Raw genomic sequence first — 26,566 nt, forward strand, 5'->3', positions numbered from 1 at the left:
AGCCAATGACTGGTTATACAAGCCACGACCTTCGAGATATCCTCTTTTGAGAGCCTAAGCAGTTCACTTGTCTTCTGCTTATCTATTTGCGGCCTCTCTCCATGCCCTATTGGCCTCTTGCTTAATTGTTAATTTACTCGTGGCCGTTGGTACAGAAAGCGGTACTTTATTCTTACAATGCAGCACAGCTAATTGCCATTGCATTTCTTAAATCTGGTATTTTTCTGTTTCAAAAAAATAATTGAAACTAAATGAATTATGTTTTACTAATGTTGTTTTTAAAGTTAAGTTCTAATAGTAAAATCATTATACCTAGGCTCGGCGGTCCAACAGCTGAGATACCGCAAGTATAATCAAATAAAAGTTTTTCCTTTTTATCCAAAGATATTTGAAAGTGATCGGCAAAGCGAGAGAAAAACTCGAAATCAATAAATTATATAATCCATTTATTCAGGACTCATCTTTCATTCATTCGTCATTTTAACGCTGTTCAATGGCTTTGAAACTTATATTTGGCCTTTCCTTAGACTTCTTTTGCAAATTATTATTATTTTTGACTAAAGTTTTATTCCATCCGAACTTTCTTAAAATTTGTTTCTAAGTCATGCCATACTATTGTCCAGACTCGAGACATTATCGAGCAAAAGTGTTTGAAACCCACTTATGCTTTCGTTTTAGTTAATTCGTTTTTAAGAGGACAACCAACGCAGACCTCTGTACTTGTCAGAAACATGCAAAAACAGGGTGGTCTCTGTAAAAATAAAAATAGATCCTCAGCGAAAATTATTCAAACTCACTTCATTCAAACTTCCTAGGAAATCATAAAGTATAAAAATTTTTTACGCATTTTAAGATCTCTGAAAGCTCGAATATCGTTAATGCATCAATGAAGTAAAATTTCGCTGCTCCAGTCCAATTACGATTCCAGAGACCATTACGTATATATAATTGCAACGTACACTTTTTTGGTGTTTAGCCGAGGTCCTTCTCTTATTTGTGGTGTGCGTCTTGATGTTGTTGTACAAATGGAGGAACCTACAGTTTCAAGCCGACTCCAAACGGAGCTTTTTCATAGCAGAAATACACTCAGAGGTTTGCTATTGCCTGCCGAGGGGCAACCACTTGAGAAATAACTTTTTCTTCACTTTGGTCTTTCACCGAGATTCGAACCGACGTTCTCCCTGAATTCCGAATAGTAGTCACCCACTAAGCCATTCGGCTAGTACGTGGTAGTAGGAACACCGAATATGCATACCAGAAAACATAAAAAAAAAAACAAAATACACAAAAAAGATGTGTGAGCTAACTGACATCATAAAGATATCAAAAAAACGTGTTGGTTTATATTGCATGAAAATTTGACTGTGAGAAAGCTCTGTTAAAAGTGGGTGCCGCGTTTGCTCACTATTGACTTAAGTCAATCAAAACAATGGCAAAACTACATGAAGTTAACTTCGAATTGCTACTACATCTACCGTATTCGCGATATATTCAGTTCAAGTTCAAGAGAGTGGCTGCCCTAGGACTTTCAAAAACTATTGTACATGAAATATTGAGGAAGGATCCTGGGCCTCACACATTCAAAATTGAAATCGTGAAAGCCCTTACGCCTAGCGATAACAATTTCTTTAAGATAATATTGGTACGGTTTCGTAAGGGAAATACTATATTTTGGGGTGCTGAAGCCCATTATCATTGAAATGGAAGTGTAAATAAACAAAATTGCTATTATTGGCCACATAAAGGACAAAAATCCAGTATTAATACAACAACAGCCACTTCACAGTCCCAAAGTAACGGTTCGGTTTGCATTGCCACGCAATGGAATAATTTTGCAATCCTTGAGGCCAGGCGATTTTTCTAGATCATTTTTTTCTGTCAACAACGGCACCATACCACACATGATCAGAGAAAGAGAGAGAGAGATTGATAAAACATTTCGTGGATATATCTTGGACTCCCGAGTCACTTGAACACCCCTGTGAATTTTTTTCTCAAAAGTAAAGCGCAGGAAGCAAAAGCAGCAACCATCTTAGCACTAAAAAAAAGTATCGTCCGTGAGGTTACTGGCATCCCGACATCCCGAGAACCGATTCTAAGAGTGCATGCGGCGTAACAGTTAACATTTATAGGAAATAATTTTTAGAAGATAAAATCCGCACTTGCCTTCTCTAATAGTTATGTAATACATTTTTATCATTAGCAAATCATTTTTAATGTAGCTTTTTATATCTGCACTATCGGCACTCGTTTCATTATTCGGTGAGCAAAATTAGAGAGGTAACTTAATAATTTTACATGTCTCCTTAACAAAACTCACTCCATTCTCCACCCCTGACATATGGAGATATACTACGGCGGACACTGATAATGAACCAAGTGCCGAGAATATGCAAATATATATCCAACAGAGTTAATGAATGCAGGTATCTAAAAAGGAATTTGGCGGAAACAACAATGAAATAAAATTAGGAGAAAACGTAGTTTTCGTTTAAAATGAAATTAAATCAATGAGGGGGAAAAACTGGGCGAATTTTCCGCTGTCGCACAATTAACTTTCCATAAGCCAGAAAAAAAGTTAGTAGCATTTTTCTTCATTCTTAGTAGCCGCCTTTTATTATTTCTTCTTTAAGCAAGCAAAAAAAAAAATTATGAAAGGAAACGCAAATATTGTGTAAGCGCTACCTTAGACTCAAATGGCCGACAAAGAATTTTAAGATGAACTGACAGCACTTGTGTTGACCTCATTGTAGCTTTAGTTACGGTTTGACAAGGGACAAAAATTATTTAAATAGGTAAGAAAAAAAATGTAAAAATAAATGGAATTTTAAGCGAAAAATGGGACGCATGAGCTAGTAAAAAAGGGTAGACTAAATATGTCGAAAAAGGATTTAAGTAAATAAGATCAGTGCAGGGGTAAACTGCACAGAATATTTAATTGCATTCTTGCCATTTTAGGGCGCAAATTTGTAGCGACTACAACCAGCGGCAACCAAACCAGAAATGTAGCAACTTTGTAAGTAACTTCCTATGCGTTAAGCTCGTTGGCATAAAGAAGGCGCATGCAAACAAACAAAATTACAAACCGTGCCCTACACCACGGCAACCTACTCTGGTAGCTTAAGTTTGTTGTCTTTGACTAGGGAGCGACGATGTCAAGCAACTGACAAATTTAAATTGAATGTAAATGTTTGTTGCATTGTTTACTCACGCCAACTTGGTTAACACTGCTTACTAAACAACAAAATAAAAACCAAAAAAAAGAAACAATAGGAAACGCCTTAAGCGCGCTTTGCACGCAAGCCTTAAACTCGCCAACACAAGGAAATTACAGTTATGTCGCGGTTATCTTGGTTGCTTACTCCGCTGTTTACTCTGTTGTGTACTTCTGCGAATAACGGTAGCGTAGTTGGTAACATGCCATCAGGTTGATAATGATAATTGCTAAAACCTCAAGTTTAAATGCAAAAGCCACCGAAAAGCGCACTTGAACCTACACTGCCTGAATCCACAAACGTTTCATTTTAGCAGTTTGGTTTTCCAAAGCCTCTACAGCCATTTAATCTTGCAGTCATGTACCTTGCAGTAGCATCCCATATTTGAAAGGATTAAAAAATAACTAGTTTTACATTACCCATTTCACGATTGGCCTCCTGTTTTTGCAAAACGTAAATGGATTGCAATATTAGCTACTTGGTTTCGCAACACAAATCTTGTGTATGCCTGTATGTACCTGCTCATGTATTGAGACTGTCACTAAATTAATTCCAAGGTAGGCGAAGTGTAAAACATTATTACCCAGTTGTAGATATTTAACGGCAATTGAGTGTAAACTGGTGCCGACCTTAAATACACAAATTTGTTCTGCGCTAATTTGAGCACAGTCTGATTTACTGCCGCGCAGAGCGAACGCCTGCATGGCTGCAGGAACAAGTGTTTGCTCAAATCACGTAGTACATACCAAGTGCTTTCACATATTCGCACTTTGTGGCATGTTTACACGAATGCTTGGTTGCCTGAGGTGCAGCCAGTTGGTGTCTACGATAGAGCTTGTTGGGGTTCCGGTTTGTTTCAAGTAGTTAAATGTAAATATACAAACAGATATGCATTTTTCTTGGTCACGGCAGGTGACCTAATGCTCGATAAATTTTTGTTGGGCATACTGTGGAGCCAACCAAGTGACTATTAAAGTACACAAATGTCGTCTAAGAAATGTACTTGTTTACTATGCATACATACAACTGCACATATTTATAAAGTAGTTGCATGATGGCCAATAATGAGTTGAGGAAAGATTGGAACCTGAAAAACGAAACTGAAACTCGTCTAAGCTATGAGGTTACTAAAAAAAGAAAAACTACTAAAAAAATTTTATCCCGTTTCATACTAAATTTTATAATACATATTTTAACTAAATAGCAAACAAAAGAAAATACTTTCTTCTCGATAAATAACATAACCCCATTACATTAAATAAGATGCCGAGATATGTAGATGTAGGTTCAAATTTTATAGATCAAAACAGATCGTTTTCTCTTTATATAAAATGCGTTTTAATTGGAAGATTACCTTTCAATATACCGGTCACCATTTTACACTATTTTGACGTTTTTCATATGTAATTGAACAAATTCAATTTTACTAAGAATTTACCCATTGCGCGAGTCTTAATTGAACTCAATAATGTCAAAGTTGATATTATTGAAAATTGACAATATCCGATAAGTCGTCTTTTGGAGTATTTGAGGAAAAGATTCTGCGGAGGAAATTGAACCTTTGTGTCCCACAGTTAAATAAATAAATATAAATAAACGTTTTTCGGTGAACAGCAGCTATTAAATATTAAAGTCAGTGCAAGATTTATGTTTTGCACTATTATAGGTGCAATACTGTTATTTTATTATATTGCAATACTGTTTTTTTTTCAGCAAAAAAATGTCATAAGTAGAAAATAAGCGAGTACGAGGATGTCTGGGGGGCAATAAGTTCTCAACTTTCCAAGTCGGGAGAAGGAGATAATTGAATTGTGAATTTTTACCTTGTGAGATTTAACTTTTTTTCTAGTGATAAATAATTAAGGGTATCTTACCTCGAAAATAGGTGCTTTATTATTTTTGTTTATTGTTGTTTTTTATTATTTATTGTCAAACAAGGCAACGAACAGTCTGAACTTTGTGAAAGTTCAGTTGTTGTGCCCTAAGGCCGCATTACGTGCCCATCCTTTTACTTGCCATCTTCTGAAGAAACCACAGTTGGAAGATACAAAACGTTCCTAAGTCCCTCTTACACTAAATCGAAAAACTTGTCCACCCGTTAAGTTCAATACTACTTATATAATAATCCCCGAAACAAACGTCACAAAATATCTCGGCATGCATCTTGATAGTAAACTTACTTATAATATCTATATTTTCATTAAACGGAAGACTCTAGGAATAAATGGGCATATGTCATTCTATTTTGGTACACTGCAGCTAACTCCAATATCAAAATACTTTAAAGATTCATGTCGAAAACCCCCAGCATGATCTCATACGCCCGTTTTAAAGCACAAGTGCACGAATTCATCGTGATCTCAAAGTACCCACCACTTCACACAACACACGACTTCAATCGCACTCAAACCCTTTTGTCACAGAAATAATTGCAAATCTTATAACCTTCGCCAGACTCAAGACAAAGTCTACAAAATACCTCTTATGATAATTAATCAAAATTATTATTTATCAGAAAAGTGTTAAATTGTTGCTTCACTGAGTTTATTCCAGAATTTTTTTTTTCTTATTTTAAATGAATTAAATAGAATTTACGATCATTGACGATTGGAACACGGCTACTATCTAACATTTTAAAGTTAGGTCCGGAACGAATTTATCACTTCCTTACTTGGTGTCTATGCTTTGCACAAATACGCGCGCTTATGAAAAAGTAGTTTTTTTTTTCAAGTATAAAGCATAATTAGAATTTGGTAATTCAAATTTAATACTTTTTTGTTTGTTTTTGATTCCGAATGTGTTTTCTAGCCAGCCACCATTCGCTTTTAGAAGCACATGTATTCTGGGTGGCATACCGTTGATTAAATTTTGGCAAGTATCGAGCTCTGGTGTAATTTAATACTATTTTCCTTCACCTATTGCCAAAGCTCTTTGAGGGAGTGAGCAAACCCAGTATTATTGATTTGCACTGTATTATCACCCACCTGATTTGTGTTGTTATTTTCCGCTGCGCCGCATAAGCCAGTCACTTTCCTACGCTGGGCAGCATTTCTCTGATAAATTTTCTAATTTTTTTCTGCTTGGCTGGGACCTTGCAGATGTAGTTTTGTATATTAAGTTCATGGTAATGTGAAATTTTAACAAAATATCATTTACATTCGATCCGTACTTCGAAAAACTGTATATGCAATATGTGAGAGCTGAAGCCCATCATCATTTACGCAAAGGATTGCTGAATGTTGTGAGAATTGTAGCAAAATAATTGGAATCGATGTAACATTTTCTGTTTGTGAGGTAAGCTTCCAAGTTGCTGTTGCAGAGTCACATAAGGTGCAAAAGAATGTATGTATGTATATATAAACAGTGGTGACACAATTTATTCGTATACCTTGCGTAGTACGTAAAAAACTTAAGCTTTGCCCAAAATATTTGCTGTTATAATAAATGTTTTTTTTTTGGTCAGTGTAAGAATGTTACATTCCTGATAAATTGCTGCAAACAAAATTCCCGTTATTTCAACTGACACTGAGGGATTCCAAGGAAAGCGGGCCGACGTAGAAAAATGCTGCAGAACATTTATTCGTACACTTTTAGTTCATAATATTGTTGCTACAAAAGTAGCAATAAAAATTGTAATATTGTTGAAAACGAAATAAGATTGTGTTTTCTTAGTTTTTATTGCCAATTCAGTTTCATCTCGATTGAAAATTGCAAAATGGGACGAAGTGCGGATTTACAGTTACAGTTATGGGGAAAACGTCATAGTCAGTGATGAGTCGAAATTTAATATTTCCGGATCAGATGGACCTACAAAAGTTTGGCGAAAAGAAAGTACAGAACATAATGAAAAAAATCGTATCCCTATCGTTAAGCATGGAGGAGGAAATGCAATGGTTAGGGGGTGCATAGTTTCATCTGGAGTAGGAAAAATGGTTTTTGTTGATGATAAAATGGACAAACATTACAGATGTGTTACATGTTGTAAACATTTTGAAGAATAATTTGCATGATAGTGCCGTTAAACTTGGACTGAATGCTAGAGAATTCTTGTTCCAACAAGACAACGATCCAAAACACTCATCTTATCTCGTGCAAGAATGGCTTATTTACGACTGTAAGCAGCTGAAATATTCACCTCAATCACCGGATCTGAACCCAATTGAGCATGTCTAGGAGCTCTTAAAAAGGAGAATCAGGAAGCACAAAATAACATCAAAGGCGTCATTAGAGACAGCTTTAAGTGTGATTGGGAGAAAATTGCAGCTAATGAAACCAAGGTATTGGTAAAAAGTATGCAACGACGTTTCGAAGCAATTACTAAAGCTAAAGGCGACCCAACAAAGTACTAAATACTCTTTTTCATTATTTTTTTAATAAAATATTCCTTATATGGCTATGTATAGTATGAATAATATTTTGCATAAAATTGTGCCTTATTTCGTTATTGCCTTAAGTTCTCTAATTCCAGCAATGAAATTGAAAGTTTTTGTTCCTTAAATATTGAATAAATATGTTATTTTTTACGAACTTATCAAAATTTTGTGTATCTGATTATAAACTGTGAGTGTACGAATAAACTGTGTAACCACTGTATCTGTTAATATATAGCGTGTCTCATTAGGACCGCTGTTTTGATTTGTAGCTAGTTTTTTTGTCTGTTGTTGTTGTTCTCCATACATGTACGGTTCACCATACATGGAATGACAGTTTTTAGCCAGATATAAGTTCGTGTAGTTCCGGTAACGTAGGACCGATTGCCGTGTAAGCCATGTGGCGTGGTTGCTTGACAGCTGCCATTTATGTACATTGAAGTTCAGGATGGAGAGTTAGACGAACGCACAACGCATTGAGTTCGAATAACCAAATATGTAGCGATAAAAATAAGGTAATACTTACTTAAAGAATAAATAAGGGCAAGTTTCACACGCGGCATTACGAGTATTCTGTGGGTCTATTCTGATGTCTAAATTATTCTTAAGAGTGATTAATATCATATTTGAATAAGTCTGATAAATTAGTCATGGATTCACAAGCGCTTTATAATTAATCTGCTCGTTTTGAGAATATATTCCAAGTCCTGAAATTTCGGTCTTTAAAACGATTACACTAAAATTTTCGAGACATCGAGATATAGATTAACTTAAATTTGAGACCAAATGAAATTGGTAAAGATTTGCTGCTTGTAAGGTTTTAAATTAAATTAAAAAGCTTTCCAGCAAGAATTGGAAAATTCTACTGAAAACAAAGTAGCAGTTTGTTTACTAAATTTTTCCTTGCTCCGAAGTCCTTTAGAGTACAAGTCTAAATATACATGTATATACGAGTACACATCAGGGTGGACCAAACAAACGTTTCTTATTGATGCTACTTCCTAAAGTTGTTCATGTCCAAAACAAATTAGTTACCCATATTTTTTGTTTTCAATTATTCACATAGTTCTTGCTTTTCAAAAATATCCACAAAAACAAAAACATCGAACAATAGAGCTGAAACAGAACATTGAGAGCGAGATTGCTGAGTTCAATGCATGAGCGAGTCTTTGAAAATTTTAATTCTCTTATGACTGTCGACATTTAAGTGATGTCATTTTGCACATACAATTGTTGAGAGCCACATTTGGAATAAAAATAGTATAACCGGAAATTGTTACTTGTTTTATTTTAAAACAACATCTCGGAGTGTCTTTTGAAATACTCTTTACTTTCCGCCAATGCTTTGAAAATCACCATTCAATTATCGCGGTTTATTTATTTATTTTATTTACGAAAACGTGCACTTTAAATAAATAAATAAGTCAAAATAAAATATAATGTTTGCTGATTCACCTCTTCTTTTATTTTCCCTTCAAAGATGTTGAAAAAATGATAAAGAAATAAAAAAAGTTGTAGAATATATCTGCTTTTATATTATAACTTTAAACTCTTTTTTAATTTAGAGGGATTTCCAGGGGAACTATTTAGGGGTAAATATTTAAAATCTCTATTTTTTATCGAAAGAAATTTTTATTTATTTTTTTTCCTTGTTCCCTCTACTCGGGAGCACAGGGTCTCGACAAGACTCAGTCTTGCGTTGGTTTCGTTAATCTATTTGATTTCTCACAGGGTAGGCGATTAGCCTGCCGCCAAATCTTTATAACTTTATCTACATAAAGTACAGGATGCAGCAACTTTTGAATAGAAAAATCAATCGATTTTCTCACAAAGGCCAAATCCTCAAATACATTATAATGCGGTTTAGAAGGCTTGGTGGTGTTCGCTACATTTCAGAACTCTCCATGTCAGCATGAATCAACACTTCGTTAAATGAAGGTCTTTGCCAAAGGGATTCTAACCGTCAATATATTCGAAAGTTTTGCTAGTTCAAGATTTCTTCGTTATATCTTCGTTCTGCAAGAAAAATTTGATTTGAAAATTTTTTCGAGTTTATCGTTTAATCAAGGCTCGTTATTTCGAGGTTTCACTGTGTGTGTAAAAGTAAAACAAACAAAGTTATAGTGTTATTTAAATTTGTAAACTTTAAATTGAAATCACTAAATTAATTGCTCTTAAGCCTTTAAGACTGTGACGAATAAATGAATAGAAATCTGGTTGCTTTCGGCGTCAATTCAAAGGCTTTGAGTTTGGGCCACATGAAAAATATTTGGTACAAATACGAGAAATCGATTACTCTAAATCAAACAGGGAAATTGTACAGAAAATAAATTATTGAAGCTAATAGGAAGACATATCGTTAAGCTAATTAGAGCTCTAATAATCAAAGCAAGTTCTCGATATAAATAGGCGTACAAAAGACGAATACACTCTTTGTTAGGTGTTTGGTCGAGCTACTCCTACCCTTGAGGTATGCGATTTGATGTTTTTCTACAATCGGAGGACAGATGATTTTTTTGTATACGGAGCCTTTTCATAGCACCCAGAGGTTTGCCATTGTCTGCGAAGGGATGATTGGTACTGGATAGTGTTTCATGGACAATGCTTCGAGCCCGGGTCTTACCGATTGATAGTCACGCATTACGTAAGCAGTCATATTTCTTTTCACCAACCTGAACAACTGATTCTACACAACATTATCGCAACACTAGCAAAAATCCAAATCGGAAGCTAGAAAATAGGAAATTTCCTTAACAGAGAAGTAATAGCTGGTAGAGTAAAGTGCAGTACATGGTTTACATTAAACAAACCGTTTTTTAAGATGCACTTATTCAGATTTTCTGTCTTACTAATTTTTCACTTATTATTATTAATTTTTCACTTCAGTAATCGCTTTTACTAACTTTTGAGTGTGAAATAAACACCAAAGATAGTGCCTTTATTTGTATTCAAATTCCATAATATATAAGTAATTAAGTTTATCATTTTGAGGGTGCGTTTGTAGTATGTAGTTGAAAATAAGAAATTTTTGAAACAGAAACTTAAAGTAACTAATAAAGTTATATTTAAATAGCCAAGCAATTTTTAAGCGATGTACGGTACAAAATAAATATAATTTTTAAAGAATAAATCACCACAAATGTATACTTACATCGTAATTCTCGGGCAAGCCAGGCGGTCCCGGCGGGCCAGGTGGTCCCTGCACGCCGGGCATGCCGTCGACGCCAGGCTCGCCTTTATGGCCTTGCAGACCCTCGGGTCCACGGGAGCCAGGATCGCCCCTATCGCCGCGGTCACCTTTGGGACCGGGGGCACCACGTTCACCTGGTTTCCCTGTAGCACCCTGTGTATGGAAAATATAAAAAAAAAACAGTAGTATTAATCAAGATTGTAGTTAATTCCATTCATTTGTATATACAAGTATAAGTATGAGTAAACGAATGTGTGTGTAGCTTACATACGTGTCTGTGAACTTTTTCCAAAAACGGTACTGTGCTTTAGCAACTTATTCTGATTTTAGATGCTGTATTCAAACCCAGATCATCATCATGGTTGATCATTAGAAAGTGCTCAGTCGATATATACTGTTTTGCCAAAAGTTCACAGATAAAGAACTATAAATATGGTACAAAGTCGAGCAAAATCTAACAAATTCGGTGGACTTATAGCCGTAAGTGTAATCAAAATAAGTACGTAAAGCTGAAAATAGTTATAATAACACTTTTTGAGCCAAACACGTATTTGGGTGTATATAAGGTGGTCCATCTAGCGTTTGGATTTAAATTTAATTCGGTTTTAAATAAAAAACGCCTCATAATTTTTGAATGATTTTCATTTTTATTGGAAGCAAAACACTGCTACATTAAAGTAAGAGCTTTATGATATCCCATTCCGTCGACACAATTTTTTAGTGCATTCTCGCGAGTTTTCGGCACTTACCTTCCGGATTGTAATGGTTTTGTGCCAACCCTCTTTCTTTGAGTTAAAAGTCAAATACATAATAGTCGGTCTAAGAGATAAGGAAATTAGTTTTTATTACCGAACTTTTTCTCTACTTTCAGAAAAAAAAATTAGAAAATTTGCTTAAAACTTTTTTCAAATTTTTTTCTAATTTCAACAGCTTTGAGTATTTTTTCTTTCGCACTGATAAAGACTTCGAATTTTGCATTTGAAATTATAATGAATTTTTTATGGTGGAAAAGAACGGAAAGCTGAATTTGAACGCACTACTCCGACACGGCGCGGTGAAATCGATTGAGGAACAGATGTCAGGAAAATTAAGTTGTGTATTGTAGTCTAGCATAGGTTCTACAAATATATTGAAACTATAAGGCAGCTTATTTTAGTTGTCACGAATTTCATAAAAACCGAAGAAAAATTCATAAAAACTCTAACTCGCTAAAAGGAAGGAAGGTGGGGCTCCTTTCCTAACTACTTTTAAGTACACCGCTTTTAGTTGAAAAACAAAAAATGTTTACCAGTTATTGTATTATAGGATAGAACTTTGAGCGAACGGAGAAGGTTTGAATAGGTATATTCATACATATTATATATACGCGTATACCCTTTTCGGGTGTTTGGCAAACTCCTCCTCCTATTTGGGGCTTGCGTCTTGATGTTGTTCCACAAATGGAGGAACCTACAGTTTCAAGCCGACTTCAAACGGCTTTTTTTATGAGAAGCTTTTTCATAGCAGAAATACCCTCATAGATTTCCGATTGCCTACCGAGGGGCAACCGTTGTTGGGAAAGTGCTTTTATTAATTTTGGTGTTTCCCCGAGGTTTGAACCTACGTTCTCTGTGTGAACTCCGAATGGTATTGATATATACAGGATGTTAAAAAAAGAATGTAAAATAATTAAGGAGGTAATAGTATCGACTAATAGAAACAATAGAACTTAAGAAACATAGGGTCACAAACTACCTGAGATATGGCAACTTATTTCTGTCCATCTTTTTAGAAAAGCTGAAATCGAAAGAGTGCGGAGCACCATAAAACTGAAATTCCACTTATTGCCTGTATGTAGTCTAAAGGATATTTCAAAGGTTAGGTTGGGCTAGCCCGGTCACTTGTCTATGACAAGACGCTTGGTGGCCCTGAGGCCCATTGCCACTAATTGATACCTGAATTTGATTTTCATCCCCTAACTTACTTGCTTACTCACTTGGATCATTTTAAAAATATAACTAGTCCCACCAGTGAGGCATTTTGCAAGTTTCCCAGGCCTTGAAAGAAATAATCGCCAAGATATTTAGCACGGCTTATTTGAAGTGCAGGACATTCAAAGAAGAGGTGTGATATCGACTTACTTTCCTTTTTATCTCCGCAAATCCTGTAGAGTTCATTGTGAAGTACATCAATTTTATTGGCTAGGGTACCAATAGTGTGCTGTAATCTGTTGAATCCAAGCATACATTTTGTGCTTTTCAAGTCAATTGCAGCATACAGTTTGTTTGGAGGAATACTAATGCCCTCCACTATTCCCTGAAGGTCAAGCTCAGAGCCTTTACCTTGCACACTCATCCGCTCTTTCATTTTCCTCCACGCCAGAGTGGCCGTGGACCCAACGAAGTATGGTGTTGTGTTGTTGGATAAGCGAGAGCGACCTCTTGCATTCTTTAACACATCTTGAATTATCATGATACGCGTTTATCAGTGCCTTGATCGCTGCTTGATTATCAAGGAAAATGGTAAGGTTTGCCGCAGGAAAGTCCATTAGTATTACTCGTTTTTACTGCCTTGTCTATAGCATAGGATTCAGCTTTGAAGACACTACACTCGACTGGGAGTATAATTGTTCCGACTACACTCGCAATCCAGTGCCATTGTTCATCGTTGAGCCATCAGTATATTTGTGGTGTTCACTATGTGATATGGCTCTGGTCTGTCAATCCTTCCTGTCGGGTATTCTTATTTCATAGTCTTTGTTCAGATCTGTTTTAAGAACCAGATGGTCTGTTTTCAATGCGTCTTACAAGTATTCCACAACTAGTAGAACTGATGCGTGACCATGCCTGTTTTCTTGTAGCAGGCCTGCTGCTTTAATTCTGGAAGCAGATTTACTATACCTTTAATATGTATATGAATGGGTAGAGTATGTGGAAGCCGCCTGATGCCTGCGCCGCCTGAGGAGCGATCATTATGAGATTAGTTGGATTTTTATGAGTTTCTTTAGGTAGGATTGACCAACCTAACAAATTATGGAATTTGAAATTGTGTTTCGGCTGGTGAATAAAAAAAAGTTAATAACACTGCAGGGTTGTTTATAGTTCGTGTGTCTTATTCTCGATTGCACCTGGCAAAATCAACTCAAATGATTTCATACAGCATCAGCTAACTGCGATAAGAACATCCAAGAAACATCGAAGTAAGAAAACTAAAACGAAAAGTAGTTTTCTATGTGGGGATTTCTTCAAGGTAGAAATATTCTCGGTAGTTTGCCATTGTCTGTCGACGGGAGGCAGCTCTAACTAGATTTTCGCACCCGGGGTCTAACGAATGGTAGTCAGTGCACGAACCATTTGGCTACGGCAACCCATTCTATTACCTCTTTTTATATTTTACATTTCTTTATTATAACTGTTCTTAAAACGAGTACACCTTCTGCTACATCTGGTAAACACTTAGTGTTAGCAGGAAAAATTTGAACAATCCTGCGTATACCAGCGTTGGGTAAAAAATACTTTGCGTTTTTGGGTATACCATGGAGCAAGGAGTGTGTTCATGCATTTTTTCCTATTATTTCTGCAAATAATTCTCCTTTATTATATTTAAGGGCAAGCTTAAAAGTGAAAGTGTGTAAAGGGTTACTCAAAAACTAGCAGCTTGAACTTTGAGCCCCGAAAAATGTTTCTTTATTCGTATTTTGGGCGTAAAACACCAAATGATAGGACAATTGTTTTTTCTAATAATGCTACAGGCAGCCAATGGCTTCCAAGAGTATTTATGTAATGAAAGAGCTGCTCTTAAAAAACCCTCTGCGGTAGGGAAAACATTAAGGCGTGCACTAAAAATAGGAAACTCATATTTATATATAATATATGAGTTTATATAAGTTTGTATATGTATATATATTATACAAGTATATAGCAGTTTTTGTACGCTAATTTATGTCAAAAGCTTGTAGGACTCGCGTACTAGAGGACTTCACATATGGACGCTTCCAATTCTTAGCAGAATGTTGCTTTTGCGATCTGCTACTCATTAACCTCAGAAACTAAACATTTGCTTACGCGCTGATATTTACTCAGCAATTGAAAGCAAAACTCCATTAGCTTTTCATACTATAGCTTTCCAGTTCGGCATTCAATCAACTCGAATTGAACGTCGACTTTATTCGAAAAATTGTCTGGTCTAACGAGTTACATTTTCGTATCAGCAACCATTTTGAAAAATAAAAATTCTGTATAAGCAGTGCATAAATACATAGGAAGTGACATTTTCGTTAGGATTTTGGATTGATCATTTTGTTCAAAATGCTGCTAGAAATAATTTTTTCCCATTAGAAAAAGCCTGAAGACGTGTAGTTGGAAGGAAAGCGCTTTCTTTTACATAGCCTAACAGGAGATTACCTACCATTCACCTTTTTGGGGTGCCCGGAGAAGGAGACTTTTGGCTCTGGTAATTTTATCAGATTAAAGGCGGGGGACCTTGACAAAAGTATGCTAAGTGAGGCGGCGACCCTCTCGTCTCGTTTTTCATCCTAGAACAGGCGAGATTTTGTGTAATCATAAAAAAAATTTTAGCTTAGAAAAGTTTATTAAACTCTTAAAACTATAAGAAATATTGTAAAAGAATTAAACACTAATTACAAAAAGTGTTTTAAAGTTCATATTTATAAAACGAATCTAGTTTTTTTATGAATGTGATAATGTTGATAACACTCGCCAAGGTGAAGATGCAATTGCATTGCAAAACTCGCATTTGAAGCAAGTTAACTTTCATTTTTTATGTGCCCCACAAACTGCGTAGTTTCGTTTGGCATATAGCTTTTTGCCTTTATTTTCTATCCGAATTCATTTGTGCTTTTTAATGTCTAGCAAAAGACGTCCAATTCGGATTAATTTTATATTGTGGAATCCGTGGTGCCGTGTTTGATATACCAGGTCGTGGCTCTTCAATGTCCATCTATTCCACATCTTCGGTTTTTTTGTCAATGATAAGGCAGTCGAGATAAATCGTAGTACTACGACTCCCACTTTTAATGAGTTAAGATATGAGTTAAAAATAATTGGAATATTTGTATTTGGACTACCCTTTTTATTTACAGAAAAATTCTCAAATAACCTTTACCCAGGGAATGTGGCAATAAAAAAACTTAATAAATGTTCAACCATTTGACACTCCTTTATTACATGCTTTTAAGGGGCGCACGCTATGCAAATTTCGCCCTTCTTTTTCTCTCACTTTGTTCGTTACTTTGTTTGCAGTCCCTTTTCGCACATTGCTTTTACATTATACATACATGCATACATATGCACAAGTAGATTGGCTTGGCCTTACCATTTTTGAAGAATTCGCTTGACCGTATCTATCTATCGCTGACGCACCCCTTTCGGTTTTCGGCGACGTTTATATGGTTTTCGTTTTATTTTTCTTGCATTTTTCCTTAATGTTCGTCATGTCGTTCTTAATGTCGTGCATGTTTTACTATTGTTTGCGTTTGTGTTGCAAATGTTTTTGTTGTTTGCTTTATCAGATTTAATTAATTGCCCTAAGTAAAGGGATTAGACTGACAGCTCGCAACGGCGTTTGGGTTAGAACAAGTCAGTACCGGAATTTCCGGTATTTCGACATATTTTATCGCCCAAACGATATGCGAAATAACAACTAGACTTACAGAAGCATTTGTTAAGGAACAAGATAAAAAAGTGAGAAGGCATTAGCGAAATATAATAAAAAAAAAACAAAAATAAAAAGGATACGCTCGCAACAAAAAGTAATGTTGTTCTTGGTACGCTTGTTTTGGGAGCAAAGTGATTTTTTATTACTAAAGATTTGCAACTTTTCCTTACATTATTTTACCCTACGCATTTTTTGTGATTTTTTTCTTTTAAGTGCCTAATTTCAATGCTATTTGTTAACTAATTTATAATTGTGTAACATGATCAAGGAAGTGCTAAGCTTATCTTGGTTTAGGCGACATTTAACAACTATATGTATTAAAATTGCTTTCAAACGTGTTTGACGTATTTATTTCTAAAAAATTTCTTAGCTCCAATATGAATTGAAATTTACAGCCCCGAATAAATGATATCACATCAATATTTTGAACAGCTTTGACCTTTTTTGCTTTCTTTATTTTAATGTTCATTATATTTGTATAAAAATGTAGCTCCTTGTCTAATAAAAATTAAATGAATCCAATTCTGAAATTTTGTATGAATAAATAATGTCGCGTAATCACAGTTTTTTGTATAGGAAAAATGCACAACACCGTCAGGGGGAAAAATATAAAAAGCCAACGGGACTTTGTAGCAATTTCTAACTCGCACTTTATTTAATAAGCTAGAAAACTAAGGACTATGAATAAGTTCGTGCGGTTTTACAACAGATGGCGTAACTTGATTATTATTCCATCGATCCACATTTCCAAACATTCATTGGAGAGCCACTGTCGTAAGGCACAAACGTCAGTATAAGTTTTTTATTTGAAGCGTAAACAACAATATTTTTACCACACTTGAAAATGTCGAATTTCGTGCCAAATAATGTGTTTTTGCGGGGAATTCTTCTTCATTATTTTAATATGAAGAAAAAAGCAGCCGAAAGTCATCGTATCTTGGTGGAAGTTTATGGTGAGCATGCTCTAGCTGAGCGAACGTGCCAGAAGTGGTTTGCACGCTTTAAAAGTGGTGATTTTGGCTTGGAAGACGAAGAACGCGAGGGTGCGCCGCCAAAGTTCATGGATACCGAATTGGAGGAATTGCTCGATCAAGATCCGGCTCAAACGCAAGAAGAGGTTGCAAAAACTTTGGGAGTTGATCAATCAACCATTTCCAAACGTTTAAAAGCCATGGGAATGATCCGAAAGGTAGGCCATTGGGTGCCGTATGAATTGAAGCCAAGAGACGTTGAACGCCGTTTTATGGCATGCGAACAACTGCTTCAACGGCACAAAAGAAAGGGTTTTTTGCATCGAATTGTGACTGGCGATGAAAAGTGGGTCCATTACGACAATCCAAAACGTCGGGCAACGTATGGATACCCTGGCCATGCTTCAACATCGACGTCGGCGCAGAATATTCATGGCCTGAAGGTTATGCTGTGTATCTGGTGGGACCAGCTGGGTGTTGTGTATTATGAGCTACTGAAACCGAATGAAACGATTACGGGGGATGTCTACCGACGACAATTGATGCGTTTGAGCCGAGCACTGCGAGAAAAACGGCCGCAATACGCCGATAGACACGACAAAGTTATTTTGCAACATGACAATGCTCGGCCACATGTTGCACAAGTGGTCAAAACATACTTAGAAACGCTCAAATGGGATGTCCTACCCCACCCGCCGTATAGTCCAGACCTTGCGCCATCCGATTACTATCTCTTCCGATCGATGCAACATGGCCTGGCTGACCAGCACTTCCGTAATTACGATGAAGTCAAAAAATGGATCGATTCGTGGATTGCGGCAAAACCGACCGAATTTTTCACAAAGGGAATCCGTGAATTGCCAGAAAGATGGGAAAAAGTAGTAGTAAGCGATGGACAATACTTTGAATATTAAATTTGTAACCATTTTACGTCAATAAAGTTTCAAATTTCGAAAAAAAACCGCACGAATAGTCCTATTATTTACAATACATACTAAAAATCTTCTTAGAAATTGTAATGAAAATATAGAATTGGGTTGAAAAGTTTGTGAAAATTTTCAAATTTTTCATATTCTGATATAAATTTGGATTTATTTGTTTTTTTTTTAGACAAAAATAATGAACATTAAAAATAAAAATGACAAACTGTTAATAGTATTGATGTGGTATCGTTTATTGTGGGGCGCAGTTTGTAATGACAAGCATTTGACCCTCGACTAAGAGCCCGTATGTGGTATTGCAGTATTGATTCAATTTTATTTCGAAACTAAGTGTTATAAAATAATTCAAACTACTTTTATACATCAAAAATATATTTAGCAATAATAAAACGGATACACAAATTTCTATGATTTATGACATTTCAAAGTAACCTCACTTTTGTCCAAGTGGGTGAAAAAGCAGAATTTAAGTGTGAGGGATTCATTCATTAAAAAAACGATAACAGATTAAAACGTAAGTACTTTTTGACAAAGAAAAATATTATCATGGAGCCGATCTTTCTCGATGGATAATAATTTTTCCGCTTTTCAACTGTTTGCTATACTTTACAATTAGGTTTTATATAAGTTGCCGTAAAAAACCATAATATAATAGGACTATGAATAAGTTCGTGCGGTTTTTTTTTCGAAATTTGAAACTTTATTGACGTAAAATGGTTACAAATTTAATATTCAAAGTATTGTCCATCGCTTACTACTACTTTTTCCCATCTTTCTGGCAATTCACGGATTCCCTTTGTGAAAAATTCGGTCGGTTTTGCCGCAATCCACGAATCGATCCATTTTTTGACTTCATCGTAATTACGGAAGTGCTGGTCAGCCAGGCCATGTTGCATCGATCGGAAGAGATAGTAATCGGATGGCGCAAGGTCTGGACTATACGGCGGGTGGGGTAGGACATCCCATTTGAGCGTTTCTAAGTATGTTTTGACCACTTGTGCAACATGTGGCCGAGCATTGTCATGTTGCAAAATAACTTTGTCGTGTCTATCGGCGTATTGCGGCCGTTTTTCTCGCAGTGCTCGGCTCAAACGCATCAATTGTCGTCGGTAGACATCCCCCGTAATCGTTTCATTCGGTTTCAGTAGCTCATAATACACAACACCCAGCTGGTCCCACCAGATACACAGCATAACCTTCAGGCCATGAATATTCTGCGCCGACGTCGATGTTGAAGCATGGCCAGGGTATCCATACGTTGTCCGACGTTTTTTATTGTCGTAATGGACCCACTTTTCATCGCCAGTCACAATTCGATGCAAAAAACCCTTTCTTTTGTGCCGTTGAAGCAGTTGTTCGCATGCCATAAAACGGCGTTCAACGTCTCTTGGCTTCAATTCATACGGCACCCAATGGCCTACCTTTCGGATCATTCCCATGGCTTTTAAACGTTTGGAAATGGTTGATTGATCAACTCCCACAGTTTTTGCAACCTCTTCTTGCGTTTGAGCCGGATCTTGATCGAGCAATTCCTCCAATTCGGTATCCATGAACTTTGGCGGCGCACCCTCGCGTTCTTCGTCTTCCAAGCCAAAATCACCACTTTTAAAGCGTGCAAACCACTTCTGGCACGTTCGCTCAGCTAGAGCATGCTCACCATAAACTTCCACCAAGATACGATGACTTTCGGCTGCTTTTTTCTTCATATTAAAATAATGAAGAAGAATTCCCCGCAAAAACACATTATTTGGCACGAAATTCGACATTTTCAAGTGTGGTAAAAATATTGTTGTTTACGCTTCAAATAAAAAACTTATACTGACGTTTGTGCCTTACGACAGTAGCTCTCCAATGAATGTTTGGAAATGTGGATCGATGGAATAATAATCAAGTTACGCCATCTGTTGTAAAACCGCACGAACTTATTCATAGTCCTATTAATAAAAAATCTTTTTCATTATTTCTCTTTTATTATATCTTATTGATAACTAAATGAAGCTATTTTCAGCGTGTTACTATTTTTTTAACGCTTTATTAATTCATGCAGTAAAATGTTAAATATTTTTTTCCTGCGTCTGAGTTATTATTATTTATTTTAGCAGCCCAAGTATCGAATGCAAAAATAGCATATTCTAGAAAAACTCTGTCTAATATATGAAACAATTTTTCAGTATATCAAAGCTAACTAATTGACAAATATTTTGTTATATTCTTGCTGCAAATTTTAAAAAGTTTTACTTTTAGGACCTCAGTTTGTATGACAGTTTCGCTTGCGTTATCAGTGTAATGCATGATAAATTTCTTTAAAATTAAAAAAATTCCTATTTTCATTAGCCGATGTATGTATGTATTTATAAATACCTCGAATTTAGATGAACAAACGGAAAACATTAAATTGGAATATTTCGCAGAGTGGCGAACGCTTTCTGGAAAATTATACAATGCACAGTAAAAACTAAAGAAGACGATGTGTTACGTTGGCAGCTTCTACTTACTAATAAAGATTACTGGCAAAAAGCTACATAACTCCATAATAAAATAAGCCATTTGCAGGATGTGCAAAAATTAGCATTAGAAAACGTTGTCCATACTTTTGCACGGGTATTTTAGCAAACAGTTATTGTTTTAGATTCCCCTGTAGAACAAGTAGCAGTGATTGTGGGCAAGAATATCTTGAAAAAAAGTGAAAACTATAAACGGTGGTGAAATTTTAGGGCCGATGTTGAATGTAAACCACAGCTAAACGTCAAGTTTTTTTCTGCATTTCATTTGACATTTTTCAATTTCAGACTAACTCAATTTGAACCATGGAAAGATACACAATCGAGCAACGCGTTAAAGTAATTCAGGCTTATTATGAAAACGGGCGTTCAAATCAAAATGTATATCGCGCACTTCGTGAATCGGAAAAATTGAGTAAAAGTTTGAGCAAACCGGGTCTGCAGGAGATGTGAAAACACCAGTGCATGCTCGTGCAGCTCGTACTGCAGAAAATATTGCTGCTGTTCGCGATAGTGTGATTGAAGAGCCGTCCACCTCAACTCGTCGTCGTGCCCAACAATTGCACCTCTGTCATCGATGAACATTATGCATAAAGACTTGCATTTACACGCTTACAAGGTGCAATTGACTCAAGAACTAAAGCCTCTTGATCATTTCAGGCTTCGTCAATGGTCAAAATGGTGGCAGAAAATGGCAACACTGAATGACCAATTTTCGAAGAAAATCATCTTCAGTGATGAGGCACATTTTCACCTCAGTAGATGCATCAATAAGCAGAATTGCCGCATTTGGGCGAATGATAATCCAAGAGTGATTGCCGAAAAACAAATGCACCCATAAAGAGTGACTGTTTGGTGCGGTTTATGGGCCGGCGGCATCATTGGGCCGTATTTTTTCCAAAATGAGGCCGGTCAGGCAGTTACTGTGGATAGTGTTCGCTATCGTGAGATGATAACGAACTTTTTATGGCCCGAATTGGAAGATATTGATGGGGACGATATGTGGTTTCAAGAGGATGGTGCCACTTGTCACACAGCTAACGAAACAATAGCTCTTTTGCGCGAAAAATTTGATGGCCGAATAATCTCACGTCGCGGCGATGTCAATTGGCCACCAAGATCATGTGATTTGACACCGTTGGACTTCTTTCTTTGGGGTTATTTGAAAGAAAAAGTGTACGTCGATAAGCCAGCAACAATTTAAGAGCTAAAGGATGAGATAGTTCGGCACATTAACGGCATAGAACCTCAATTATGCCTCAGCCTCGTTGAAAATTTGGCCGATATTTTGTTCCATACCAACAGTATCGTAATTGAGCCATACAACTATTATCATAATAAAGAGAAATGATAATAATTTCCTAAAAAAATTGTATTTGATTCAAAATCAACAGCCCTTGAAACTGAACCACCCTTTATAATCACACTCTTCATTTGTTTATTGAAAATATTTTAAGAAAAAAAAGGTCAAACTATTTTTTTAATTTTTTCTATTAATACGAGTATCTGTCGTGAATAAATTCTTTTAGAGTTCGCATTATAAATTTTGCTTTTATCTTGATGAATGGCGATTTGGCTGGAAATCGTTAAGTACTTGTTAAACTCATCTTAAAAAAATGTATACAATTTTAGCAAAATCTGTTATTATTTTTTTCAAAGTAGACTTCGCAAATAGAGCTTTGAGAAAATTGTGATACAAGCATTCCCCACGCTGATTTGACCTAGTTAGGGCAATTTTCTAAGGCTCTATCTCGTAAATTTGTACTCTAATTGACGCAGAGCTACGGGAAAGCATTCTGGATACATTATACAGTTCAAAAGCATAATAAAAAAAAATGTTTGTAAGCCTATGTAAACCTTTAAATGGTGCTATTGTAGGAATTTTATATGCATCACTTTTATTTATAAGCCATACCAAAAGAAATAGCATCTATTGTAAGAACGGTTGTAGAAGTTTTGAAAACCAACCGTTTTTCGTTTGACATATTGCATGAGACTTCGTTCCACGGGATGCTAAATAAATAAAATAAAAATTCAGTAACATTGAATAGAAACTAAATAAATTATGCACAAGATTTAAAAGTTGATGTGTTGTTGTGAAGATAGGAATTTGATAGAATTATAAAATAAGTTTTCACTGAATTTTTAAAAAAATCGGTTAAAAAATACCCATTTAGTTGCACAAAAGACCAACGGCATAAAGCTACAAATAAAAAAAACGGTAGAAGCATTAAATTTGTGACACTAATTTCGTGACGATTTATTCGTTTACTTTACATTTGAAACATTTGATTACATTTGAAATCCGACGCCAAATATTTTTATTCGGAGGGATCGTGGAATAGGTGGAAACCACAAATCACGTTGTCTTCCAAATATTATAAAACGATGCGTGTTTTTAATTCCGCTAGAAAATTTCAACAGAAAAGATGATTTTTAATTCATACATCGAAGCACTTTGCATTTTATAGGTAGGTACACGGTACTTTTCCTTGCTCTCATTAACCGTTAAGTCAAGTTTTTTGCTTCTTTCTTCATACTAGGTAGTGGTCAGCCGCGCAGATATCTGTTTAGGCCAACTATGTTCTGTGTCATGAATATTACATTGAAGAAGTCGATCAAATCTAATACCTCATTCAGTTTCGAATGCCTTGGAGTATCCCTTTCCTCATTGCCAGGAACTGACTGCATATGCACAGTATTAGCGATAAAACTTTCTAGGTGATATCAATGAGGCCTAACTGCAGGATATATATGTATATTAGGCTGAGTGCACTTAGGTTCTAATATTGAAGTATTTGCTATCATATCAAATTTTTGGCTGCAGTGGTCTTATTGTCTTTGACACATCTTCGCTATGCTCAGGTTGTCTTTGTCGAGGGGAAGAACTTGAGCTGGATACTTCCACATCGATTTTAGCACTTCTCTATCACACGCGTCACCAGTGTCTCTATTCAATAGCAATGATAAGCAATATTTCCATATTATAAGAGTACTCTAGGTGCTAGTTTCCAGATTTTCATTCTCTTTTTTGCATTAACCAACCTCTGTTCCATTTATTATTATGAGGGGCTTGGCACTGCGACCTGAAATACATATTGTGTCCTTTCATGGATTCAAGGTATTTCTCCTAATGCATCACTCGACTTAAGCATATTTATCTTTATCCCTAGAAAAGCTTTAAAGCTTTGCTTCTGTTGTTATGGATGTGTTCATTTGTGTTGCGCTCATTCTGTTGATTATCTGTTGAGTGCATCTTTCTATTGAGCTGACTTTTTCTTGAAATGTACTTATATTCTTGCCTAGCGCTTGCCATCACAATATGCTACATACCACCTTGATCTAAAAGTACCCGGAACAACCGCCAGTTGACGCTCAAAGTCAACTGATTTGAGCTCTGTTTTTGTTATGTTGCTACATCTGTGATTAACATTCCTTTCAAAATTTGATCGCAATTGCTTGAATTTGTAAAAGTCTCGCCGTCTTGAGTAAATCTACCTATGCAAGTATTTTCGATTTACTACAGTTTTAAAAATAGATTAGAATTCACCACAATGTGTTTGCATGAAATTTTGCTTTAAAACTGTTTCGGTAATAATATCCTAAAATAACAGCCATTAACGAGTGGTATGAACGCTTCAGAGAGATTATGAGCCTGTCGGGGACGACGAACGGCCTGCGTAGTGACAGGCCGGCGACATCATAAATTGATGAAAGCATCAATAAAGTGAAAGAAAAGTAGATCAATAACCGCAAATTACCCAACAGAGAGCTGACTGAAGACCTGAACATTGCTTTTAAATCCATTCAGAACATTGTAGTCAATGATTCGGGTGCGAGCTATGTTGCTGTAAAGTGGTTCCCAAAGCACCTGAATTTTACGCAAAATAGAGGCCGCGTTGATATCGCCAAAGGCATGATTTTTAAGGCTGAGTCCGATTCAACATTCGCCAAACCTATCATTACTGGAGACGAGACTTTGGCTCTCGAGTACGACACACAATTCAGACATCAGGCGATTGAGTGGTGAGCACTGAACCAAGACCAAAAAAATCCCGTCGTTTGTAGCCAAAAAAGAAAACAATGATCGCGGTGTTGAAATTCACCAAAAAGGAAGGATTTATGGAAAAAACAACTTGTGAATTTTGCACCATGATAACGCACCGTCGCACGGCGCCATCATTAACCGTTAATTTTTGCCCATGAACAAAACGAATACCATCCCAGATCCAGCCAATACACCTGTTATGGCTCATTGCGATTTTTTTCTGTTTTGTCGAATCAAAAAGGCACTACGTGTTTTAACAACCGAAAGGAAGTAAACTCGAAGACGGCTCTGTTGACTATATCGAAAAAATGGAGTTCGAGAAATGGTTCGAGAGCTGAGTCAAATGCTGGCATAATGCATTGACGTTAATAGGGTGAACGTTGAAGGCCATAATATTTTGTTTTATTATGTATTTTCTGAATATATTCCGGGATCTTTTTGATCAACGTGGTATTTTTCTGCAGTAGCGGCATGGCACTCTTAATCGTACCAGCAGATATTAATGAGCGGGACTACCTTGTAGCTGTACATTTCGTAGCTGGTATCGTGGGTTACTCACATAACAGCATGCATGGGTATTCCAAATAAAAAATAAAAATAATAATTCCATCCTTGCCTCTCCACTCTTAATGGAGTATGCTTTATATTTGTATTCCATTTATGTATTTATAAATAAGATAATATTTACAAAAAGGTTTTTTTACTACAAATTGCATTAGTGTGACCGAAAGCCATATGTTCATACATACATACATACATACTATAATATGCACATTTCATTATGGTCATATTTCATATTCCGTCTAAAGTGTCTATGACTTAGACCGAGTGATGCTGGCAAGGCAGGTTTTTGCTGTTAGCTGTACGTGCAAATATTGGGGGTATATAACGGCCACTATCTTTCAAACTTATGGGGGCTCTGCTTAACAGCCACTTAAACTTATGGACATATGCATAAAAGTACCTAAATGAAAGTAGTAGCCTTTTAGTTGAGATGTATCCCTGTAAGCATATATGGGTATATGTATATATGTACTAGAACAATAAATTGTATACATTTTTTCGTCTTGCTTTCTGTAGCTGCAGTATGTCACGCTGTCGCTATTTAGATGCATGTACAAGAACACATAGATATAATTTAACTATTTATGTAAAATAGTTACTTTCGTGTACAATTACGTTTCTGCTAGAATTTTAGTATGTGAGTTAGGATATTTTGGAGGTAAAAAATACCCATCAGCATTGCGAATGAGGTAAGAAAGTTGATACCTCCATGTAAGAAAATTCGCAGCGTAAAAGAAATTGTGTCTCGTACGAAGGAGAGGAAAACACATGCATGTAACGGAAAAACCTCATCAACAATAAACAGTAAAAAAAATCATAGCTATTTACTATATTTTTCATGCTGCTGCACATTTTAATTTTTAATTCAACTACGACGAACCACATCAAGCACACTTTTAAACGCACATCATACAAGTGGTGGAAAAAAACTATGTCGACAGGCGAAAGTGGCGACAAATCATGTGTGTCATGCAGATGAAAAGCAAATTTTAACACCTTTTTTGATACCTACAACGCATATAAAATTCCTACGACGTACAAGCAAAAGAGGAAAAAGGAAGCAGTTAGATGGGCATCGTACTATGTCGCGAAGGTTGCGCATACGCCCCGT

At 36.1% G+C, this 26,566-nt stretch overlaps 1 protein-coding gene across 1 annotated transcript in view; it reads right to left on the bottom strand.

The window, feature by feature from the left end:
• LOC129241944 (collagen alpha-2(IX) chain-like) overlaps positions 1 to 26,566 on the bottom strand; it is a 377,459-nt gene that overhangs the window by 268,313 nt on the left and 82,580 nt on the right. Inside the window, exon 6 of the mRNA XM_054878494.1 lies at positions 10,737 to 10,928. Coding sequence (XP_054734469.1) covers positions 10,737 to 10,928 — 192 coding nt within the window. The remainder of the gene's footprint in view (positions 1 to 10,736; positions 10,929 to 26,566) is intronic.

The sequence above is a fragment of the Anastrepha obliqua genome, chromosome 3 (assembly GCF_027943255.1).
Source record: "Anastrepha obliqua isolate idAnaObli1 chromosome 3, idAnaObli1_1.0, whole genome shotgun sequence".
In the NCBI taxonomy this organism is placed as follows: Eukaryota; Metazoa; Arthropoda; class Insecta; order Diptera; family Tephritidae; genus Anastrepha; species Anastrepha obliqua.